At 41.1% G+C, this 25,925-nt stretch overlaps 1 protein-coding gene across 1 annotated transcript in view; it reads right to left on the bottom strand.

The window, feature by feature from the left end:
- The window catches only part of CNTNAP2 (contactin associated protein 2), a 1,027,100-nt gene that overhangs the window by 313,198 nt on the left and 687,977 nt on the right, over positions 1-25,925 (bottom strand). The window contains exon 12 of the mRNA XM_061374850.1: positions 23,603-23,722. Coding sequence (XP_061230834.1) covers positions 23,603-23,722 — 120 coding nt within the window. The remainder of the gene's footprint in view (positions 1-23,602; positions 23,723-25,925) is intronic.

Raw genomic sequence — 25,925 nt, 5'->3', positions numbered from 1 at the left:
ATGTGGGATAGAATTAAACATTTACTGTTGCTGGGGCACTTTCCATCAGTATGTTGTGATGGATGGCAAATTCCTATTCATGCCATACGTTTCTACATATGTCATAGTAAAAAGCACTCCAGTGACCCACTGTTTACAGAAAGAAGAGAGAAAAATCACAGGAGAAGGCAGTTATGGTTGTTTAATGTCCACTCACAAAGCCACTGCAGTAATTATTACATGTGTCGCTTCTAAAGAGACAGAGAAGAGAGGAAGGGGAAGAGTGGGCAGAGAAGCCACCCTGTACACATTCGACCTTAACGAGACAGGCTATGAAGACGCACAATGATTTCTCAAAGTGTTTGAAGACGTGCAGCTTTAGGGAAAAGAACTATACTAGAAAGGAGATAGGGTAAGTACCACTCAAACGGAGCTATTCTGCTTGCAGCTCTTTGGAATCTGAAATGAGATAAAAGCCACATCACAGGGGCATAATGACTTCAGGGCCAATAAAAAGAATTAACTGACGTATCTTCCGGTAAAATAGATGATGAGGCTTTTCAGTCCTGCTTTGCATCAGTGGACTACATGATGAAGCAGAAGGAACAGCAGAGAAGACTGGTTTCCTCTATTCTCAGCAGAAAGCCTCAAGGAACCAAGGAAGTGATGGCCTGCCTCTCCCACTGATGTTTCCTACAGCCATTAGGATAAATAACTAAGTGTTTACGGTCCCTGTGCATTGTTCCTCTACTTATTCCTTACCCTCTGCCCTGAAAACTCTTGCAGGGCAAACACACAAGATGATACCAGGGTAAACTTACTGACGTGACACCTTCTTCCCTACCTCCCTGGGAAGAGGAGTTAAAAAGAAACATTAAAAATGGGGAGTAATAAGCTTGTTTGCGTCTTTCTCGATGGGACAGGAAAAAACAAACCTGCAAGAGGAAACTGAATCAAGATACAGGAATATAAAGTTATATAAAGAGCATGGGGTGAAGCTGTAATATAATCAAAGTTTACATCTTCCAACATATATTTTAAAAGAGCAGTCCTTTCCACTACAGCTACTGTTCTAATGACAGCTAAAGAGAAAACAGGAAGCCTCAAACTGCATCCTGAGATAGGAACCCTCCATCTTTTGACAAACATGCTGCAATGCAGACTCTAACCCAGCAATGTGGATCTTAAAAAAGGGTAAAATCTTGGCCTTAAGATGACAGAGCTTTGGAGGACTTCCCTGTTTGCCCAAGATCACAAGTTGGGCTAAATTGAAAAAAATTAAAAAAATAAAAAATCAGTCTATTGCTTAAATATTATGCCACATCACAGATTTGTGGAATATTTTTCTGTAAGTTCATTTGAGAAGTTCCAACTTTACACCTCTAAAGAGTTGCAATATTGGTTTCAGTAAAAGAAACAAAGCTCCCTAAAACTTAACCTAGTTCCTATTAGGAAGTATTCGGAAAACTGCTGAACACCTACTGCAATGCCCTACAGTTTGAAAAGCTGTGTCACTGCAGCAGGTAGAGATACCTAAACATGGCGTCTAAACATTTTAATTCCACTATAAGCACCTAAAATGCAAGCGCTTGCTTCTTTGCTATCGAAACACAGCACTGCAAGTACGAGGTTTATTTAGAGAAGAGAAGGACAAGAGAAGAGGGGAGCTCTGGGACTTATCTGACAATACAGAATAGTTTACAGGGGCCACAAATTGCTGCGGGAAGCACATGCACATATGTGTTTCTATGATTGACTGCACTATTGAAATACCAAGACATCTTAGAAATCAGAACAATTTTTACTACCACAGCAACATCTGTGAGGGGCAGAATTCATCATGACTTCCTCCAGTTTACTAAATTAAGACACACTAAGGATGGATATAGATTATGCACAGAAATACATCCAGACATACTATTTCTACCGCATCAACTTTCTCTCTTAAAAAGGAAAACCCCACTTTTTTGCCATATTTGGGAATCTAGTACTTTAGCTATAGAACCTGCAGGTGAGATGCTGACATAATGATGAAACAGCATTTGTGATACAGCATTTTCAAGGGCTAAAGATGCGATTTTGAAGCACACAATTTCAGCGGCTTTTCAGGATACTGCCTTTGCCCCTAAAGGTTTGTAGTCAAGTGACTGTGCAGAAATAAAACCTTTACAGAAAACACAAGCTGTGTTCCAACTTTCAATGATGTTCTCTACTGGAGCAGTTTTCACTGCACTGGCTTGAAGCTGCTAGTGCCAAATTCCACACAACTCCATTAGAACGTATGTATGAGGGAGTCAATCCAGAGCTACGTGTTTGCTTCTAACTTTCACATTAAGAGTTAAAGGTAGGTGGTACCCTTCATCATCCTATTTCCAACCATCTTTTTAATTCTCCCCCGTTACGGATGGAATTATTGGCATACAGGCATCTATTACAATATAAGGAGTCCTGCAATGCACACACTTCTAAAATGATTTGTTTCCCAAATTCTACGTTTCCAACAAATAGGAATATCTTTACTGCAGATGATGTATTTTTTCCTCCTCCTAGACTAAGTAATTTGACAAAACAAAGATGCTACCTCATTTTCAACTACTTCTGCTATGTCAGTCTCAACTGCCAACTTGTTCCATTGCACATTTAGTTCCCTTACGCATGGATGTCCTGCGACAATCATGCCCCAACTATGAGCACCTGAAATAAAGACGCTGACACGAGAAACTTAAATTCGTGTTTTCTTTTCTATGGCGACTCAGCGTTAGAGGTGGAATGAAGAGAAAAAAAAGGGGAAGAAACCAAAGAAAGAAGACAGACGGCAGGAAATATTTCTAATACTTGGCAACAAGAAGCTACCTTAAAAGCCAATCATGAAGTTTGTCCTGGGCTGAAACAGAGCAAATCAAGAACCCTCCCCTGGGGGCAGACTTCACAAGGGCTTTCTATGGTTTAGACGTTTTCTCTGCAGTTGCACACAGGCCTTAGCTTTTTACTGCTGCACATGCAAGGGTGACTGGAGAAAGCATCTCCAGGTGTTCTAACAAGGTTTAGAATCAAGCGATTCTAATGTGATCTACTGCAAACCCTAAAGTTATGACAGCACTTTCTTTTTAATAATCCATTGAAATAACAAAGCACAGCAGCATACTGAGGCATGAAAATGGCCTCAGTGTAACTGGCAGCAGGACAGGATTTCTCTAGAATTAAGGATTGTGATTGAAGGCTTCAAATTCTTCACTTCTGCCTCTTGACAAGGACTTCAGGCTTCTGGCCTTCCTCTCTGTTCTGCCTCTGCCTCTATAGCCAGTGCTGAGGTGACAGCCAGGAGTAAGACAGATCCCATGCCCTCTGCATCAGCGCCCAGACTGGAAGCAAAACCTGCTTGACAGCTGAGGCGTTCCCAAATTCACAAAAAGGAAGTAAAACTGGACTGGGGCAGGTCTGAAACCGTGCCATGACTTCAGCCTGCAGCTCTTCCTGGCCCTATGGCTGGAAGCCACTTCCTGCATGTGCCCCCTGCTCTTCCTCTCCCCACTTTTCTTTGGAACCATGCAAGCTTTTGAGGTGGAAATGGAGATGAAAGCTGCCTTTCAACAAGAGAGGTTCAAGTGGGTTTACTTCATAATCCACTTCAGCCCAGAAAAGTGACTTTGTAGACAGAATATAGCGCATATGACAGTGGCAGTGCTTTTATTACTGTGGCACTTGTCCAGTATGGACCATAGTATGACAACTGCCATATTCCTTAACATGGATCAAGACACAGCTGAAAGGTTACAGACACTACACAGCTGCTACAAAATAGGAACGGTTTCATTGCCTTTCTCTACATAGAACACCTTTGTGCAATCTGTAGCTGTTGAAGCAAGTTAGAATAGTTTGACATGCAGATTGTTTGAAAAGCCTTTTCTGTCTATGCCTTTGTTTCTTCACTTAAACGTGTTACAACAGTCACCAGCATTCCGGCAAGATTCTTTCGAGTAACTGTGTGGGTTACATATCAGCTTGTAGCTGGATGCCCAAACATTCCCAAATCCCCCAAATCCTCAGTTGTTCCTTGCCTTGCGTTCAATCCTAGAAAAACTCTGCAGAGAGAGGGAAAACGAATCTTTCTCTTTAACGCTAATAAATCTTGTTCAATCTTTCTATTATGAAAAAGTAGACCACTGAAATGATTTTCTAGAGTGAGCAGCATGTTTATGGTAAATACTTGTTGTTGCTAAAAGGAAAGCTGTGACAGAAAACATTTAGGTGTATTTCTGAGGAGGAGTATATAAAGCACAGTTCTGGACAACCTGGCAGCTGCCAGGGCTGGCCTCTGGGCTGCAGGGCTGGATTCTGCCATAGCCCAAAAGAAGAAGAACAGCCCTGAGTTTGTCCTTGGGAGCAGAGTCTGAGGATACATCAGGGAGCCCAGCAGCTGTACCCAGAGCACGGCCACTGAGGGCTGGGACAGCCCCTGGGCCTGCTGGGTTCAGGGCACTGCCTTGGGGCCAGCACCTCAAGGGCTTCCTCTGAAGGCTGCTGGGCTGAGGGGCAGCAGGTGTGGCTGGGCATGGGGTATCCCAGCAACCCCGTGCCACTGTGGCACCACCCAGCAACACAGCAGTCACAATGCCCTGGAACAGAATAAAAGGGAGCAGCCTCCTGTGTCCCCTGGCAGAGATGGCCCAGGGCAGCCCAAGGACATCTGAGAGGAAGTCCTTGAGGAGCTGGTGGAGTTACTTGGAGGGGGCCTTGAGGAAGGAAGAGCAGAGCCTGGTCGAGGCTGCTGGAGGCCAGCCCCTGGCAGGACCAGCTTCTTAGCTCACAGGAGGGAGAGCAGTTCTTTTCATCTGGATAGCTGTGGACAGACCATAGGAATGCCACCTTGAGGAGCACTGCAGAGCTCATCATCCTCATCCCCTGCAGAGCCAGGAGCAGCAGCCATAAGCAAAGGGATGCAGAGATGTTTCCAGGGATCCCAGTGCTTTGGAGCAGCCACTGGTGCCCTGCCAGGTGTAATGAGGGAGGATTCTTGCCCACAGGCTCTACCAGGCCAGGGGCCTTTGACCACTCTCAGGAACTGCTGAGGTGAGTCAGGGTTTTGGGAGAATAGGGCTTGGGGGTCTTCTGGGAAGTGTGATCAGCCTCTGGACCAGGAGCAGGTCTTGCTCCCATGCTCAGGGACAGCCGATTGCCAGTGTTGGGGTCAGGAAGGAATTTTCCCCTGGGCAGATTGGCACTGGGCCCGGGGGTTTTTTGCCTTCCTCTGCAGCAGTGAGCCAGTCCCCTGACAGGGCTCCTCTGGTCCATTCTGGCTGCTCATGCACCACGAAGGTGGCCCCTCGTGCCCTGCAGCTGGGGGGGGGAAGGCTTTTTTTCCCCCCATGGAGGCCTGCAAGTGTCCCTGGGGTTTTTTTGCCTTCCTCTGCAGCAGTGAGCCAGCCCCTTGACAGGGCTCCTCTGGGCTGCTGTGGCCCAAAGGCTGATGCTCCTGCTCCACGCGGGTGCCCCTCGTGCCCCACATCTGGGGGGAGGAAGCTTTTGTGACTCCCATGGTAGTCCCTGGGGGTTGCTGCTTGTCCTCTCTTGCATTGAGCACAGCCCCTTGGTCAGGGTCCTTTGGGCTTGGTCCTTGCCCACTGCTCTCACCCCTCCAGGGCACAGCTTGTGCCCTGGCTTTCTCTGGCTCCATTGCTCAGTGCAAGCTTGGAGCGGGAGCGAGCTCTGCTCTTCTCTTGGCTCCATTCCCAGGGGTTTCTTGCTTGTGCACAGTAGCCTGTGCTTAGAAGGCCTCCAGCTTTGCTGCCCATCAACAGCTGCTAATTTCCTGCTCTCCCTGAGTGCAACACCAGTGCCAGACTGGCACGAGAGCACTTTTCATGCATCCCATAAGAGAAACAAAAGGAAAGGAAGGGAATGGAAAGCTAAGTAACATAACTGAAAGTAACAGAACAGAACGCAGAGGAGCATAGCAGGAAGGAAAGCAACGTAATGGAAGAGAATAAAATAATGGAAAAGAAAGGAGCGTAACGGACAGGAAAGAACAGCAACAGAAGAAAGCTGAGTAAGAGAAAAAGTGAGTAACAGAAAGGAAAGAAACATAATGGAGAGGAAAGAAATGCACTGGAATGGAACAGAAATGAAAGGAGAGTAACATAATGCAACAGGTAACTAAGTAACATACTTTATGAAATGTCATTCTTCGGAAGTAACAGGAATGTAAAAAAAGGAATAGAACAGAACAGGAAAGAAAGGAAGGTAACATGAGAGAAAAAAAAGACAGAAATGTAACAGAAAGGAAAACATAACAGAACAAAAATAAAAGGAACATAACAGAACAGGGAGGAAAGGAAAGAACACAAGGAAACCGCAAGTAATGTAACAGAATGGAAACGAATGACGTAGGAAGGAAAATAACGGAAAGTACGTAACATAGTGGAAAAAATGATAACAGGAGAAAGTTAAGTTACAGAAAGGAAAGTAAGTAACAAAGGAAAATAAGTATAACAGAGAGGAAAAGAAAGAAATGTATTGCAATGGAACAGACGTTAAAAGGAGAGTAATGTAACGGAAAGAAGAACAGAACAGAACAGAACAAAAATGAAAGCAAAAGAATGTAGCGCAACAGGAAACAGAATAACATACTTTATAAAGTTTCTTTTTTTAGGAGAGGAAATTAATAGGAAGAGAAATAAAAGGAAAGTAACAGAACAGGAAGGAAAGGAACGTGACATAACAGAGTAACTTAAAGGAATGGAAAGGAACATACTGGAAAGTAAACCAACATAACAGAGAGTAACGTAACAGAAAACAACGCAGTGGAAAGGAAGGGCAGGAAACAGAAGACAGGATAGTATGGGAAGGAAAGTAAGAGAAAGGTAAGGTAAGGTATCTGAAAGGAATGGTAATGTAACTGACAGAAATGGAACGGAACAGAAAAGAACGTAGCAGAAAGTAAAATAACACGGTAAAGTAACAGAAAGTTAAGTCACAAGAAGGAAACAAACGTAATGGGAGACCGGAGAGAACATAACGGAGAGTAACAGAAAGGAAAGGAAAGTATCGGAAGAGGAACTGAAGGAAAGGAATATAATGGAAAGGAGAAGAACACAACAGAACAAAAATAAAAGGAAAGGAACGTAGCATAACTGAAACAAACAGAACGGAACGGAATGACGTGGGAAATAAATAACATAATGGAAACAAGAGTACCGTTATGGAGAGAATGGCAATAAAAGAAAGTTACAGGAAAAAAAAATAAGTAAGAGAAAGGGAAGTGGCGCAGTGGAGAGGAAAGAAATGCATTGCAATGCAATAGACATGAAAGGAGACTAACATAACAAAATAGAACATAACAGAACAAAAATAAAGGGAAAGGAACGTAACTGAACAGGAAATAAAATACCATACTTTATGAAGATTGCCCTTTAGGAAAGGAAATTATATAACTGAAAAGAAATGGAACGAAACAGGAAGGAAAGGAAACGCACGTGGCATAAACTGAAAGTAGCACAATGGAATGGAAAGTATTGGAAAGCAAACTAACCAAACAGAAAGGAGAGTAACCTAACAGAAAATAACGTAATGGAGAGGAAAGGAAATCAACAGAAGAAGGGACAATAACAGGAAGGAAAGTAAGGGAAATTTAACAGAGCTACCAAAAGCAAAGGAATGGCAATGTAACTGAAAGTAATGGAACAGAACAGGAAAAAAAAAAAAACAAAAACATAGCAAAAAGGTAAGTAATAGAGAGTGAAATAACAGAGTTAAATAGTGGAAAGGAAACTAACGTGACAGGAGACCAGACAGAACGTAACAGAGATTAACAAACAAGAATGGAATGCAACGAAACATAATGGAAGAACTAAAGGAAAGGAGTGTAACGGAAAGTAAAAGAGAAAGCAAAGGGAAGCAAAATAACATAACTGAAAGTAACAGAAGGGGATGGAAAAGGAACGATGGAGGAGGGAAAAAAGAAAACAACAAGAAGAGAGTAACATGACGGAAAGAATGGTAATGGAAGAAAGCTAAGTAACAGAAAGGAAGGTAAGTAAAAAAGGAAAGAAACACAACGGAAAGGAATGGGAGGAAACACACTGCAATGGAACAGGAAACAACATACTTTGGAGCATTTCCTCTTTAGGAAAAGAAAAATAACAGGAACAGATAAAAAAGGAAAATAACAGAACAGGAAGGAAAGAAACACAATGGAAAGGAAAGGAACATAACAAAGTAACAGATCAGGATGGAAAGGAACGTAGCGGGAAGGAAAATAACATAATGGAGAAGAGTAAAATCACAGAAAGGTAGGTAATGGAAGAAAGCTGAGCAACAGAAAGCAAAGTAACAGAAAAGAAAGTAACCTAACAGTGAGGAAAGGAAAGAAGTACTTCAATGGAGTAGAAATGAGAGTAATGTAACAGAAAGAAGAACAATATAACGGAACAGAACTGAAAGAAACAGAATGGAACAGGAAATAGAATACCATACTTCATAACATTTCCTTTTCAGGAAAGGAAATAAAATACCAGGAACATAACGGAAGATGGGGAAAGGAAAGGAATGCTACATAACAAAGTAATGTAACGTAATTACATTAACGTAACGTAAGTACTTTACTTTGTTATGTAACGCAATGAAAAGGAAAGGCAACGGTAACTGAAAGGAATGGAACGGAACAGAGAAGACTACAGTGGAAAGGAAAATAATGGAGGGTAAAGTAACAGAAAGTAGCGGAAAGGAGATTACTGTAACAGAAGACAAGACAGAATGTAACGAAGAGCAACAGAAAGGAAAGAAATGTCATGGAAAGGAAAAGAATATAACAGAACAAAAATAAAAGAGAAGGAAGATAGTGGAACAGGAAGGAAAGGAGCATAACATAACTGAAAGTAATGTAACAGACTGGAAAGGAATAACGCAGGAAGGAAAAGAACAGAAAGTAGAGCAACATAGCGGAAAGAATGGTAACAGAAGAAAGTTAAGTTACAGAAAGGAAAGTAACATGATAGACAGTAAATAAACATATTGCAATGGAACGGAAATGAAATGCGAGTAACACAGCAAAGGAGAAGAACATCACGGAACATAAATAAAAGGAAAGGAATGTAAAGGAATAGAAAATACCACACCTCATAGAATTTCCTTTTTAGGAAAGTAACAGAAAGGAACGGAAGAGGAAGGAAAGAAAGGAACGCAATGGAAAGTATCATAACACAATCGAAATGGTCTTATTGGAATCAAAAATAACATAATGAAAGGGACAGCAACAGAAAGGAAATTAATGGAAAGGAAGTCAACATAACGGAAGAAAGAATACTAACGGCAAGGAAAGGAACAGGAATGAAAGTAACAGGAAACTATCAAAGTAACATAACTCAAAGTAGCATAACAAAAAGGAGAGTAACGTCTCAGAAAGGAAAGGAATGTAACAGAAAGTTATGGAAAGGAAAGGAAAAATAACATAGCGGAAAGAAAAATAAAGCAGATCTTCTTTCCACTTGTAACCTTTGTGATTTGTGTCTCTTCATTGTTGAAACCCCCCTGGCATTTCAGGCAAAGAATTATCATCATTATTCAACTCGAGTGCAGGGAATGAACGGATGTAGAACAGTTGTGTTGAAAGGGACCTACAAAGACCATGTAGTCCAACTACCTGACCAAAAGAGAATTGAAGGCATTAAAGGCACTGTCCGAATGCCTTGTTAGACACTGACAGCATGGGGCACCAACCACCTGTTCCAGGTTTTAACCACCCTCTGGGTAAAGAAATGCTTCTTCATGTCAAGTCCAAAGCTCCCCTGGTGGACGCAGCTTTGAGCCATCGCCAGACGTCCTGGCACTGGGTACCAGGGAGAAGCGCTCAGCATGTCCCTCTCCACCTTCTCTCCTCAAATTGGAGAATCTACGTAGAGGGTAGTCTTTATCTATTAAATTAAATTGCTCCAAATTTTATTTTTCACATGCATTTGTATATATCTGTGTAAGTAAAAGTATTTGTACCTTATAAGTTCAGTAAATCAATTCACAGGTAAAATACCTATACCATCAGTTATTTTCAGATGAGACATGTGGGATAGAATTAAACATTTACTGTTGCTGGGGCACTTTCCATCAGTATGTTGTGATGGATGGCAAATTCCTATTCATGCCATACGTTTCTACATATGTCATAGTAAAAAGCACTCCAGTGACCCACTGTTTACACAAAGAAGAGAGAAAAATCACAGGAGAAGGCAGTTATGGTTGTTTAATGTCCACTCACAAAGCCACTGCAGTAATTATTACATGTGTCGCTTCTAAGAGACAGAGAAGAGAGGAAGGGGGAAGAGTGGGCAGAGAAGCCACCCTGTACATTTGACCTTAACGAGACAGGCTATGAAGACGCACAATGATTTCTCAAAGTGTTTGAAGACGTGCAGCTTTAGGGAAAAGAACTATACTAGAAAGGAGATAGGGTAAGTACCACTCAAACGGAGCTATTCTGCTTGCAGCTCTTTGGAATCTGAAATGAGATAAAAGCCACATCACAGGGGCATAATGACTTCAGGGCCAATAAAAAGAATTAACTGACGTATCTTCCGGTAAAATAGATGATGAGGCTTTTCAGTCCTGCTTTGCATCAGTGGACTACATGATGAAGCAGAAGGAACAGCAGAGAAGACTGGTTTCCTCTATTCTCAGCAGAAAGCCTCAAGGAACCAAGGAAGTGATGGCCTGCCTCTCCCACTGATGTTTCCTACAGCCATTAGGATAAATAACTAAGTGTTTACGGTCCCTGTGCATTGTTCCTCTACTTATTCCTTACCCTCTGCCCTGAAAACTCTTGCAGGGCAAACACACAAGATGATACCAGGGTAAACTTACTGACGTGACACCTTCTTCCCTACCTCCCTGGGAAGAGGAGTTAAAAAGAAACATTAAAAATGGGGAGTAATAAGCTTGTTTGCGTCTTTCTCGATGGGACAGGAAAAAAACAACAAACCTGCAAGAGGAAACTGAATCAAGATACAGGAATATAAAGTTATATAAAGAGCATGGGGTGAAGCTGTAATATAATCAAAGTTTACATCTTCCAACATATATTTTAAAAGAGCAGTCCTTTCCACTACAGCTACTGTTCTAATGACAGCTAAAGAGAAAACAGGAAGCCTCAAACTGCATCCTGAGATAGGAACCCTCCATCTTTTGACAAACATGCTGCAATGCAGACTCTAACCCGGCAATGTGGATCTTAAAAAAGGGTAAAATCTTGGCCTTAAGATGACAGAGCTTTGGAGGACTTCCCTGTTTGCCCAAGATCACAAGTTGGGCTAAATTGAAAAAAAATAAAAAAATAAAAAATCAGTCTATTGCTTAAATATTATGCCACATCACAGATTTGTGGAATATTTTTCTGTAAGTTCATTTGAGAAGTTCCAACTTTACACCTCTAAAGAGTTGCAATATTGGTTTCAGTAAAAGAAACAAAGCTCCCTAAAACTTAACCTAGTTCCTATTAGGAAGTATTCGGAAAACTGCTGAACACCTACTGCAATGCCCTAGAGTTTGAAAAGCTGTGTCACTGCAGCAGGTAGAGATACCTAAACATGGCGTCTAAACATTTTAATTCCACTATAAGCACCTAAAATGTAAGCGCTTGCTTCTTTGCTATCGAAACACAGCACTGCAAGTACGAGGTTTATTTAGAGAAGAGAAGGACAAGAGAAGAGGGGAGCTCTGGGACTTATCTGACAATACAGAATAGTTTACAGGGGCCACAAATTGCTGCGGGAAGCACATGCACATACGTATTTCTAGGATTGACTGCACTATTGAAATACCAAGACATCTTAGAAATCAGAACAATTTTTAACTACCACAGCAACATCTGTGAGGGGCAGAATTCATCATGACTTCCTCCAGTTTACTAAATTAAGACACACTAAGGATGGATATAGATTATGCACAGAAATACATCCAGACATACTATTTCTACCGCATCAACTTTCTCTCTTAAAAAGGAAAACCCCACTTTTTTGCCATATTTGGGAATCTAGTACTTTAGCTATAGAACCTGCAGGTGAGATGCTGACATAATGATGAAACAGCATTTGTGATACAGCATTTTCAAGGGCTAAAGATGCGATTTTGAAGCACACAATTTCAGCGGCTTTTCAGGATACTGCCTTTGCCCCTAAAGGTTTGTAGTCAAGTGACTGTGCAGAAATAAAACCTTTACAGAAAACACAAGCTGTGTTCCAACTTTCAATGATGTTCTCTACTGGAGCAGTTTTCACTGCACTGGCTTGAAGCTGCTAGTGCCAAATTCCACACAACTCCATTAGAACGTATGTATGAGGGAGTCAATCCAGAGCTACGTGTTTGCTTCTAACTTTCACATTAAGAGTTAAAGGTAGGTGGTACCCTTCATCATCCTATTTCCAACCATCTTTTTAATTCTCCCCCGTTACGGATGGAATTATTGGCATACAGGCATCTATTACAATATAAGGAGTCCTGCAATGCACACACTTCTAAAATGATTTGTTTCCCAAATTCTACGTTTCCAACAAATAGGAATATCTTTACTGCAGATAATGTATTTTTTCCTCCTCCTAGACTAAGTAATTTGACAAAACAAAGATGCTACCTCATTTTCAACTACTTCTGCTATGTCAGTCTCAACTGCCAACTTGTTCCATTGCACATTTAGTTCCCTTACGCATGGATGTCCTGCGACAATCATGCCCCAACTATGAGCACCTGAAATAAAGACGCTGACACGAGAAACTTAAATTCGTGTTTTCTTTTATATGGCGATTCAGCGTTAGAGGTGGAATGAAGAGAAAAAAAAAGGGGAAGAAACCAAAGAAAGAAGACAGACGGCAGGAAATATTTCTAATACTTGGCAACAAGAAGCTACCTTAAAAGCCAATCATGAAGTTTGTCCTGGGCTGAAACAGAGCAAATCAAGAACCCTCCCCTGGGGGCAGACTTCACAAGGGCTTTCTGTGGTTTAGACGTTTTCTCTGCAGTTGCACACAGGCCTTAGCTTTTTACTGCTGCACATGCAAGGGTGACTGGAGAAAGCATCTCCAGGTGTTCTAACAAGGTTTAGAATCAAGCGATTCTAATGTGATCTACTGCAAACCCTAAAGTTATGACAGCACTTTCTTTTTAATAATCCATTGAAATAACAAAGCACAGCAGCATACTGAGGCATGAAAATGGCCTCAGTGTAACTGGCAGCAGGACAGGATTTCTCTAGAATTAAGGATTGTGATTGAAGGCTTCAAATTCTTCACTTCTGCCTCTTGACAAGGACTTCAGGCTTCTGGCCTTCCTCTCTGTTCTGCCTCTGCCTCTATAGGCAGTGCTGAGGTGACAGCCAGGAGTAAGACAGATCCCATGCCCTCTGCATCAGCGCCCAGACTGGAAGCAAAACCTGCTTGACAGCTGAGGCGTTCCCAAATTCACAAAAAGGAAGTAAAACTGGACTGGGGCAGGTCTGAACTGTTATGACTTCAGCCTGCAGCTCTTCCTGGCCCTATGGCTGGAAGCCACATCCTGCATGTGCCCCCTGCTCTTCCTCTCCCCACTTTTCTTTGGAACCATGCAAGCTTTTGAGGTGGAAATGGAGATGAAAGCTGCCTTCCAACAAGAGAGGTTCAAGTGGGTTTACTTCATAATCCACTTCAGCCCAGAAAAGTGACTTTGTAGACAGAATATAGCGCATATGACAGTGGCAGTGCTTTTATTACTGTGGCACTTGTCCAGTATGGACCATAGTATGACAACTGCCATATTCCTTAACATGGATCAAGACACAGCTGAAAGGTTACAGACACTACACAGCTGCTACAAAATAGGAACGGTTTCATTACCTTTCTCTACATAGAACACCTTTGTGCAATCTGTAGCTGTTTAAGCAAGTTAGAATAGTTTGACATGCAGATTGTTTGAAAAGCCTTTTCTGCTTATGCCTTTGTTTCTTGACTTAAACGTGTTACAACAGTCACCAGCATTCCGGCAAGATTCTTTCGAGTAACTGTGTGGGTTACATATCAGCTTGTAGCTGGATGCCCAAACATTCCCAAATCCCCCAAATCCTCAGTTGTTCCTTGCCTTGCGTTCAATCCTAGAAAAACTCTGCAGAGAGAGGGAAAACGAATCTTTCTCTTTAACGCTAATAAATCTTGTTCAATCTTTCTATTATGAAAAAGTAGACCACTGAAATGATTTTCTAGAGTGAGCAGCATGTTTATGGTAAATACTTGTTGTTGCTAAAAGGAAAGCTGTGACAGAAAACATTTAGGTGTATTTCTGAGGAGGAGTATATAAAGCACAGTTCTGGACAACCTGGCAGCTGCCAGGGCTGGCCTCGGGCTGCAGGGCTGGATTCTGCCATAGCCCAAAAGAAGAAGAACAGCCCTGAGTCTGTCCTTGGGAGCAGAGTCTGAAGGATACATCAGGGAGCCCTGAGCAGCTGTACCCAGAGCACGGCCACTGAGGGCTGGGACAGCCCCTGGGCCTGCTGGGTTCAGGGCACTGCCTTGGGGCCAGCACCTCAAGGGCTTCCTCTGAAGGCTGCTGGGCTGAGGGGCAGCAGGTGTGGCTGGGCATGGGGTACCCCAGCAACCCCGTGTTATTGTGGCACCACCCAGCAACACAGCAGTCACAATGCCCTGGAACAGAATAAAAGGGAGCAGCCTCCTGTGTCCCCTGGCAGAGATGGACCAGGGCAGCCCAAGGACATCTGAGAGGAAGTCCTTGAGGAGCTGGTGGAGTTACTTGGAGGGGCCTTGAGGGAGGAAGACCAGAGCCTGGTCAAGGCTGCTGGAGGCCAGCCCCTGGAAGGACCAGCTTCTTAGCTCACAGGAGGGATAGCAGTTCTTTTCATCTGGATAGCTGTGGACAGACCATAGGAATGCCACCTTGAGGAGCACTGCAGAGCTCATCATCCTCATCCCCTGCAGAGCCAGGGGCAGCAGCCGTAAGCAATGAGATGCAGAGATGTGTCCAGGGATCCCAGTGCTTTGGAGCAACCACTGTTGCCCTGCCAGGCATAGGGGAGGGGAGTTTCTTGCCCACAGGGTCAATCAGGCCAGAGGCCTTTGACCACTCTCAGGAACTACTGAGGTGACTCAGGGTTCTGGGAGAATAGGGCTTGGGGGTCTTCTGGGAAGTGTGATCAGCCTCTGGACCAGGAGCAGGTCTTGCTCCCATGCTCAGGGACAGCCGATCGCCAGTCTTGGGGTCAGGAAGGAATTTTCCCCCGGGCAGATTGGCACTGGGCCCGGGGGTTTTTTGCCTTCCTCTGAGCATCGAGCAAGACCACTTGTTAGGGCTCCTCTGGTCCATTCTGGCTGCTCATGCACCACGAAGGTGGCCCCTCGTGCCCTGCAGCTGGGGGGGGGAAGGCTTTTTTTCCCCCCATGGAGGCCTGCAAGTGTCCCTGGGGTTTTTTTGCCTTCCTCTGCAGCAGTGAGCCAGCCCCTTGACAGGGCTCCTCTGGGCTGCTGTGGCCCAAAGGCTGATGCTCCTGCTCCACGCGGGTGCCCCTCGTGCCCCACATCTGGGGGGAGGAAGCTTTTGTGACTCCCAGGGGAGCCCCTGGGGGTTGCTGCTTGTCCTCTCTTGCATTGAGCACAGCCCCTTGGTCAGGGTCCTTTGGGCTTGGTCCTTGCCCACTGCTCTCACCCCTCCAGGGCACAGCTTGTGCCCTGGCTTCCTGGCTCCATTGCTCAGTGCAAGCTTGGAGCGGGAGCGAGCTCTGCTCTTCTCTTGGCTCCATTCCCAGGGGTTTCTTGCTTGTGCACAGTAGCCTGTGCTTAGAAGGCCTCCAGCTTTGCTGCCCATCAACAGCTGCTAATTTCCTGCTCTCCCTGAGTGCAACACCCGTGCCAGACTGGCACGAGAGCACTTTTCTCATGCATCCCATAAGAGAAACAAAAGGAAAGGAAGGGAATGGAAAGTGGAGCAACATAAACCTGAAGTAACAGAACAGAACGCAGAGGAGCATAGCAGGAAGGAAAGCAACGTAATGGAAGAGAATAAAATAATGGAAAAGAAAGGAGCGTAACGGACAGGAAAGAACAGCAACAGAAGAAAGCTGAGTAAGAGAAAAAGTGAGTAACAGAAAGGAAAGAAACATAATGGAGAGGAAAGAAATGCACTGGAATGGAACAGAAATGAAAGGAGAGTAACATAATGCAACAGGTAACTAAGTAACATACTTTATGAAATGTCATTCTTCGGAAGTAACAGGGACGTAAAAAAAGGAATAGAACAGAACAGGAAAGAAAGGAAGGTAACATGAGAGAAAAAAAAGACAGAAATGTAACAGAAAGGAGAACATAACGGAACAAAAAGAAAAGGAACATAACAGAACAGGGAGGAAAGGAAAGAACACAAGGAAACCGCAAGTAATGTAACAGAATGGAAACGAATGACGTAGGAAGGAAAATAACGGAAAGTACGTAACATAGTGGAAAAAATGATAACAGGAGAAAGTTAAGTTACATGAACGAAAGTAAGTAACAAAGGAAAATAAGTATAACAGAGAGGAAAAGAAAGAAATGTATTGCAATGGAACAGACGTTAAAAGGAGAGTAATGTAACGGAAAGAAGAACAGAACAGAACAAAAATGAAAGCAAAGGAATGTAGCGGAACAGGAAACAGAATAACATACTTTATAAAGTTTCTTTTTTAAGGAGAGGAAATCAATAGGAAGAGAAATAAAAGGAAAGTAACAACAGGAAGGAAAGGAACGTGACATAACAGAGTAACTTAAAGGAATGGAAAGGAACATGCTGGAAAGTAAACCAACATAACAGAGAGTAACGTAACAGAAAACAACGCAGTGGAAAGGAAGGGCAGGTAACAGAAGACAGGATAGTATGGGAAGGAAAGTAAGAGAAAGGTAACGTACGGTATCTGAAAGGAATGGTAATGTAACTGACAGAAATGGAACGGAACAGAAAAGAACGTAGCAGAAAGTAAAATAACACGGTAAAGTAACAGAAAGTTAAGTCACAAGAAGGAAACATACGTAATGGGAGACCGGAGAGAACATAACGGAGAGCAACAGAAAGGAAAGGAAAGTATCGGAAGAGGAACTGAAGGAAAGGAATATAATGGAAAGGAGAAGAACACAACAGAACAAAAATAAAAGGAAAGGAACGTAGCATAACTGAAACAAACAGAACGGAACGGAATGACGTGGGAAATAAATAACATAATGGAAACAAGAGTACCGTTATGGAGAGAATGGCAATAAAAGAAAGTTACAGGAAAAAAAAATAAGTAAGAGAAAGGGAAGTGGCGCAGTGGAGAGGAAAGAAATGCATTGCAATGCAATAGACATGAAAGGAGACTAACATAACAAAAAAGAACATAACAGAACAAAAATAAAAGGAAAGGAACATAACTGAACAGGAAATAAAATACCATACTTTGTGAAGGTTGCCCTTTAGGAAAGGAAATTATATAACTGAAAAGAAATGGAACGAAACAGGAAGGAAAGGAAACGCACGTGGCATAAACTGAAAGTAGCACAATGGAATGGAAAGTATTGGAAAGCAAACTAACCTAACAGAAAGGAGAGTAACCTAACAGAAAATAACGTAATGGAGAGGAAAGGAAATCAACAGAAGAAGGGACAATAACAGGAAGGAAAGTAAGGGAAATTTAACATAATGTAACCAAAAGCAAAGGAATGGCAATGTAACTGAAAGTAATGGAACAGAACAGGAAAAAAAAAAAAAAAAACATAGCAAAAAGGTAAGTAATAGAGAGTGAAATAACAGAGTTAAATAGTGGAAAGGAAACTAACGTGACAGGAGACCAGACAGAACGTAACAGAGATTAACAAAAAAGAATGGAATGCAACAAAACATAATGGAAGAACTAAAGGAAAGGAGTGTAACGGAAAGTAAAAGAGAAAGCAAAGGGAAGCAAAATAACATAACTGAAAGTAACAGAAGGGGATGGAAAAGGAACGATGGAGGAGGGAAAAAAGAAAACAACAAGAAGAGAGTAACATGATGGAAAGAATGGTAATGGAAGAAAGCTAAGTAACAGAAAGGAAGGTAAGTAAAAAAGGAAAGAAACACAACGGAAAGGAATGGGAGGAAACACACTGCAGTGGAACAGGAAACAACATACTTTGGAGCATTTCCTCTTTAGGAAAAGAAAAATAACAGGAACAGATAAAAAAGGAAAATAACAGAACAGGAAGGAAAGAAACACAATGGAAAGGAAAGGAACATAACAAAGTAACAGATCAGGATGGAAAGGAACGTAGCGGGAAGGAAAATAACATAATGGAGAAGAGTAAAATCACAGAAAGGTAGGTAATGGAAGAAAGCTGAGCAACAGAAAGCAAAGTAACAGAAAAGAAAGTAACCTAACAGTGAGGAAAGGAAAGAAGTACTTCAATGGAGTAGAAATGAGAGTAATGTAACAGAAAGAAGAACAATATAATGGAACAGAACTGAAAGAAACAGAATGGAACAGGAAATAGAATACCATACTTCATAACATTTCCTTTTCAGGAAAGGAAATAAAATACCAGGAACATAACGGAAGATGGGGAAAGGAAAGGAATGCTACATAACAAAGTAGTGTAACGTAATTACATTAACGTAACGTAAGTACTTTACTTTGTTATGTAACGCAATGAAAAGGAAAGGCAACGGTAACTGAAAGGAATGGAACGGAACAGAGAAGACTACAGTGGAAAGGAAAATAATGGAGGGTAAAGTAACAGAAAGTAGCGGAAAGGAGATTACTGTAACAGAAGACAAGACAGAATGTAACGAAGAGCAACAGAAAGGAAAGAAATGTCATGGAAAGGAAAAGAATATAACAGAACAAAAATAAAAGGGAAGGAAGATAGTGGAACAGGAAGGAAAGGAGCATAACATAACTGAAAGTAATGTAACAGACTGGAAAGGAATAACGCAGGAAGGAAAAGAACAGAAAGTAGAGTAACATAGCGGAAAGAATGGTAACAGAAGAAAGTTAAGTTACAGAAAGGAAAGTAACATGATAGACAGTAAATAAACATATTGCGATGGAACGGAAATGAAATGAGAGTAACACAGCAAAGGAGAAGAACATCACGGAACATAAATAAAAGGAAAGGAATGTAAAGGAATAGGAAATACCACACCTCATAGAATTTCCTTTTTAGGAAAGTAACAGAAAGGAACGGAAGAGGAAGGAAAGAAAGGAACGCAATGGAAAGTATCATAACACAATCGAAATGGTCTTATTGGAATCAAAAATAACATAATGAAAGGGAGAGCAACAGAAAGGAAATTAATGGAAAGGAAGTCAACATAACGGAAGAAAGAATACTAACTGCAAGGAAAGGAACAGGAATGAAAGTAACAGGAATCTAACAGAAAGTAACATAACACAAAGTAACATAACAAAAAGGAGAGTAATGTCTCAGAAAGGAAAGGAATGTAACAGAAAGTTATGGAAAGGAAAAGAAAAATAACATAGCGGAAAGAAAAATAAAATAGATCTTCTTTCCACTTGTAACCTTTGTGATTTGTGTCTCTTCATTGTTGAAACCCCCCTGGCATTTCAGGCAAAGAATTATCATCATTATTCAACTCGAGTGCAGGGAATGAACGGATGTAGAACAGTTGTGTTGAAAGGGACCTACAAAGACCATGTAGTCCAACTACCTGACCAAAAGAGAATTGAAGGCATTAAAGGCACTGTCCGAATGCCTTGTTAGACACTGACAGCAAGGGGTACCAACCACCTGTTCCAGGTTTTAGCCACCCTTCCACAGATTTGTGGAATATTTTTCTGTAAGTTCATTTGAGAAGTTCCAACTTTACACCTCTAAAGAGTTGCAATATTGGTTTCAGTAAAAGAAACAAAGCTTCCTAAAACTTACCTAGTTCCTATTAGGAAGTATTCGGAAAACTGCTGAACACCTACTGCAATGCCCTACAGTTTGAAAAGCTGTGTCACTGCAGCAGGTAGAGATACCTAAACATGGCATCTAAACATTTTAATTCCACTATAAGCACCTAAAATGCAAGCGCTTGCTTCTTTGCTATCGAAACACAGCACTGCAAGTACGAGGTTTACTTAGAGAAGAGAAGGACAAGAGAAGAGGGGAGCTCTGGGACTTATCTGACAATACAGAATAGTTTACAGGGGCCACAAATTGCTGCGGGAAGCACATGCACATACGTATTTCTAGGATTGACTGCACTATTGAAATACCAAGACATCTTAGAAATCAGAACTATTTTTACTACCACAGCAACATCTGTGAGGGGCAGAATTCACCATGACTTCCTCCAGTTTACTAAATTAAGACACACTAAGGATGGATATAGTTTATGCACAGAAATACACCCAGACATACTATTTCTGCCGCATCAATTTTCTCTCTTAAAAAGGAAAATCCCACTTTTTTGCCATATTTGGGAATCTAGTACTTTAGCTATAGAACCTGCAGGTGAAATGCTGACATAATGATGAAACAGCATTTGTGATATAGCATTTTCAAGGGCTAAAGATGGGATTTTGAAGCACACATTTTCAGTGGCTTTTCAGGATACTGCCTTTGCCCCTAAAGGTTTATAGTCAAGTGATTGTGCAGCTTGCTCTCCAACAGTTTGCACCAATAAAGCTGTACTACAGTAACTGTGAAAGTAGTACATAACTGTTAAGCCGCCTTGTTTTAGGAGGCTGGATACTAGCTTTGCTACCCTAACCTGTGGGCTTTTTTCTCCAGGAATCCAACTATCAGGTTACATTTTTACACTACCTTTTTAGTCAGTAAGATATTCTTACTTGCTAATTCTACCTGAGTGAAACAAGGGATATTTAAAATATCTGTTAGTATCCTGAGTAGCAATTTAATATAGAGATGTTTGTTTAACATAGTGTTCATAGAAACATTCAGATTTGACTTTCAGGCTTGAGGGGGAAATACAGTTACGGATGTTTCCATTTATTTGAAGTATCACTATCCTACCATATGAAGAAGCTTTTCTATTTAGCATACTCCACATACTACTTACTGTTCAATGTTTTCTATTTAGCATACTCCACATACTACTTACTGTTCAGATCAAAAGGTTACTTAGCTTCATGTTCAGAAAAAACATAACTGCAATTCAGCTAGTTCATTTTCAACTATAGTACTAGTAATACTAGAAACCTGCACAATTTTTATAATAAAATTGAGAATTCTGCTCTTATTCCAATATGCTATAGTGCCGTCTTTTGTTATATGACAAGATATGCATAATTACTGCAGAGTTCTATAGGAATGTGTTACTGATTAAGCGAACTAAAGACTTCAAGTAACATACTACTACCTTTTCTCTAGTATGTATATTATCATAGAATAACTAGGGTTGGAAAGGACCTTAAGATCATCTAGTTCCAACCCCCCTGCCATGGGCAGGGACACCTCACACTGAACCATCTCACCCAAACCTTCATCCAACCTGGCCTGGAACACTGCAAGGGACGGAGCATTCACAACCTCCCTGGGCAACCCAGTATCTTACTGGTAATACTCTGTATCAGTTCAGAAAAAGATTTAGGGTGTTGTGAATGTTTTCAGAAAGTAGCTCTTTACCCTCTAGTCTTCAGTGCTAAAGCAAATCCTTAATCAAATGAAAACGAAAGCTTTAATAGCTGCAATGTGTAGGCACTACACAGTACATATGTAGGTGATGTGCTCTAAGCTATCCAAGAACAATTAGAGTAGTCTTGCCTTTGCTGCTGTTTTAGAAGCAGAGATTAAAATTACTTCCCATTAATGGTCACATATTTATTGCAGCCATTTGCATTTTAATGATAAATACATCTGTTAGGTTCTTATATCGACAACTTAAATAGTTACGCAGATATCAATGCAAGATGTCTTTTTCTTGTAAGAAAGAGTTGCTGATGAGAGTGATTCAGTTTACACAGAAAACTCATTTTTCCACAGCATGTGTCATAGCCACATGAAGAGAATGAGCACTAAATTATCTGTCTTAGTGCTCATGATCTCCTTCCCTGTGTTGCACAAGCTACTACGATGTGCTGCTTTACATGTAACATGAATGAGAAACACTGTAGTACTGGATAGGTGTATTTTTTTGTGCCTGACACCACTGGAGTGGTATTATTTTCAATTTACAAAGTTACCCTTTGAGAGTACTCAAAAGCTATAGGTAGGGCTGAACACAGCAGTTCTTCTAAAGAGCTGAAATGGCTATAATCTATCAGCAGTTTTTGGCATTGTTCCCTGCAGTGCCTGCCTGGTTAGCTACTGATACGGTTCAAGGTGCTAGTTATGATTTTAAAAGGCCTAAATGGGTTACCTGAAAGACTGCCTTTACACCTGTGCCTCAGAAAAGACTGGCTGACCTGTCTCTCTAGTTCAAGAAGGTCTGATGTTACTCCCAAAGTTTAGATCGGGCTAATTTTAGATATGGTTTTATTATACAAATGCAGACATTAATGGCAACATAAAACAATGGCCATCTGTTCTCCAACATGCTATCTACCTATGAGCACTTGACCTGGGCTCTGCTGCATGTGCCACTCATCCCCCTTCAATTCAGCTTTCCGCTCTCTGTTCCTCTCAATCTCTCCCATCCACAGACACAGACATTTCTGCTTGCAGGAAGAGGTATGTGAACTTCAGGAACTGTGATCCCTGAAGAGGCAGAGCTGCCATTTCTGCTTATGATAGTGCCTTTGCATTCTTGTTACTGAAGTTCGAGGACTTGGGTGTATGCCAGATTTTCAGTGCAAACAGACCGAAATTCAAACTCATTATGCAGACACTTGGGGGAAAGCTGGAAGACATGTCTCTTGTCTCAGTTACTCAGTATTTTGTATCAGAAAAAGTGCTGAGACAACTATCATGCATTAACAGACCAAAGAAATAATACACTCCCCATTGCAGAAAATTGACCTCTTTTTTCATTATCATCTTTTTTTTTGCCTCAGCATGGCAACACAGACAACAAAGACATCTTGATAAGTATGCCAAGATGGGAAATTGTTCATGCAAAAGTAGTGTTTAAAGTAGAAATCCACACAACAAGACCAAAAGAAGTTAATGTAGTTATATATGTGGTGTCAGCAGTTAAAACAATGTATGTTCTTCTAACACCAGTTAAAAGGACAAACAGGCCAAAAAAAGTAACTCCTATGGTTTGGTTTTTCACTTGCAATTAATTTCTCTTCCTTGCCTGTGGTGGTACATGACAGCCAGCAATACCTGGACAGAAAGGAAGTCTGACATTTGTGTCTTCCTCAGGACTCCATGAGCAACAGACATTACTGAACCCCAAATATGTTGATATACAATAACTTTGCCAAATAGCCATATATATCTACTCTTTATTTTAAATGATGATGCACCACTGAGGACAGAGGCCAGTTGAGGCTAATTAATAGCTGTGATTTGCACAGCTTATAGAATGGATAACTACTACCTTGCTCAGAGTATACTGAAGGGTAACTACAGATTCAATGACCTCTCTCATGTAAAACCTTTTAGCAAATATTTTCCTTTTGCTTAGAAATATGAATTATAAACAGACTCCTCCCAAGTACATTAAAGAAAAAAAAACAACCCAAAACCTGAATTAGCAAATACAATGCATTTACCTGTCATGTTGCAGTAAACTTTCAAAGGTCCCAGTGCCCCACTGCCATCTGGATCTATCCAGTAGTAATTTGAAGTTTTGCCCAAGTGTTTGTATGCTTCACAAGAGAGTTCATGAATAGCTGGAATGAAATAAACCACAACAATAAGGATCTTCATATCCTAGAGCAAAAAATCCATAATGACAATGAACTGTCTTTATTTATATAACAAGAACTATACCCCTGAGATTAAAGTAATGTCACTGACATTCACAGGCAACAAAGCATCTCTCCAAAAGAAATACAAGTGATTAAAACCTTGAGGCACGCAATTTGATTCTTTTGGCATGTGACAGAAAGCCAGAATAGGAAGAGAATTTCAACAACTTGTCTGGGGGAGAGGAACAACCAAACTTTAAGAGTATCTTTAAACCATTCTTGATAATACTTTGGTTCAGAACTTTGTTTATACAGTGGTTTAAGCTGTACACCATGAATGGCGACACTTCCATTAACACAATATACTTTTAGGAGATACACTAAAAAAGCTTCCCAGTTTTCTTTCCGTAAATTTTAGAATTTTTCAGGTTTTATTACAATTCAGAATAACATCACATTTCAAAACTGAAATTTCTCACTATATGGAGTATTTGTCTCTACACAGCTCTGCAGCTCCCCTTTTACTGATCTACATAAATAAGACTCTGTTCCAGTAAGGTCTAAAATTTCACCCTATTTACTGGAAGTTTAATTGCTTTAGCAGGGAGTTTTCCTTCTATTTTTTTCCTTGACCGCTCTATAGTGTTTTTTATTTTGAGTCATAAAACTGCTTGTCAAATTGTGTTACGATTAATAGCTCCAGCATGATAATAAGCCTTATAGGTAGAAGGTTTTCTAGTAACTCCCATATTCTCATTGAAACTGATGACTATTACAAAGTTGTGTATTATAAATGAATGAATTAAATCATTTCAGGCATAGAAAAAGTAAAGCTGGTAGTTTATACAAGTTGGCGTGTTTGTACACATGACTGGTAAACTATGTAAATATTTTTCTATGCAGTATTTAAGGAGGAATGTGCAATGCTGCTTTGTTTTCCAAGGAACAGATGGTGCAGCTTTTTTGTTTGGAATCAATCAATCAGCTGCTAAAGGAAATGCAATGTTTGTTTAACCAGAATTCATATCCCCTCTAAAAATCCATCTAATTTGTTGGCATTTCTTGCAAGCAATCTCCTGGCTAAGACTGGCTTTATTTCAAATGTCCATAAGGATGAGCTGTTTCACTGGGCTCTGATGAGTGACTGATCACACACAAACACACACACGCATTTAGAGGCCCCCAACTATAAAGATGCAGGAGGAAAAGCAGAGCTAAGAAAGTCTCCGATTTGGATGTGGCATGAATACAAACCTAAAAACTGTTATTGCGTATAAAGAAAATCACCTTGTTGATGCTACAAGAGAAGGGATTTCCTGGCAGGTTTTATGTGTTCATTACAGGGTCTAAAGTCACTTTTATACACAAAGTAGACACTCTTAAACACTTTGTGAAATATTCCAAGCCATTTCCCCTTCCTCCCCAAACTACAGTAAACAAATTGCTTCATTATCAAGGAAACTCTTTGCCTGTTTTCAGACACTTCATGCACATTTCCTAAGGGATTCAGAACCAGTTTTCTTCTGAAATATTTCTCTAACTCTCCATGCAACCTAAATACAATCACAGAATACCAGCCCTGTTCATGTACAGTTGTAGCAATATCAAATCTCAGATTTTACCAGATGCATTCCAGATGACAAATACTGTTTATGATCTCCCAAAAGTTCTGCTGTTTTCACTTCCTAAACTCTTTCAGAAAGTCAAGGGAGTTTTGCCTCTGCAGTATCCACATCTTTACATAGAGCCATGTAACTCTAGGTTTGCTCTTTTCAAGAACACGGGACAATCTTTGTATGGAGATACAGCCACAGTTCAGAGATAAGTGTTCTATGGAAGACAAAACCAAGTTACACTGGTTAATCAGATACTCATTTATCCCTACTGAGTATTTTTTACAGGATGTTAAAGGGTTTAGATATAACATTCTTCCTTTGGTTTTCCTGGAATGGGAAAAGGAAAGCACGGTAGGTAGGTAGCTATCAGAATTAGAACACGGAACAGGCTGCTTTTGAATATGCCAGCATTTGCTAAGCTTCAATGTTATGTCAAAGGCCAAACTGAAAAAAATCTTCAAGGACGGACAGAAGAGTGAAATATTCTACATTCAACTTGTGAAATGTCAGGAGCGTGTGATTGGGTTTTGGCAGGTTTTATCCATACGTAGTTGCATACTTAAGGAGCT

The sequence above is a fragment of the Neopsephotus bourkii genome, unplaced genomic scaffold (genome assembly GCF_033783945.1).
Source record: "Neopsephotus bourkii isolate Nb327-2 ecotype Australia unplaced genomic scaffold, CSIRO-AGI_Nbou_v1 NB_1655, whole genome shotgun sequence".
NCBI lineage: Eukaryota > Metazoa > Chordata > Aves > Psittaciformes > Psittacidae > Neopsephotus > Neopsephotus bourkii.
Note: the sequence above shows the minus strand (reverse complement) of the source record. Positions and strands in the feature narration are given on the sequence as shown.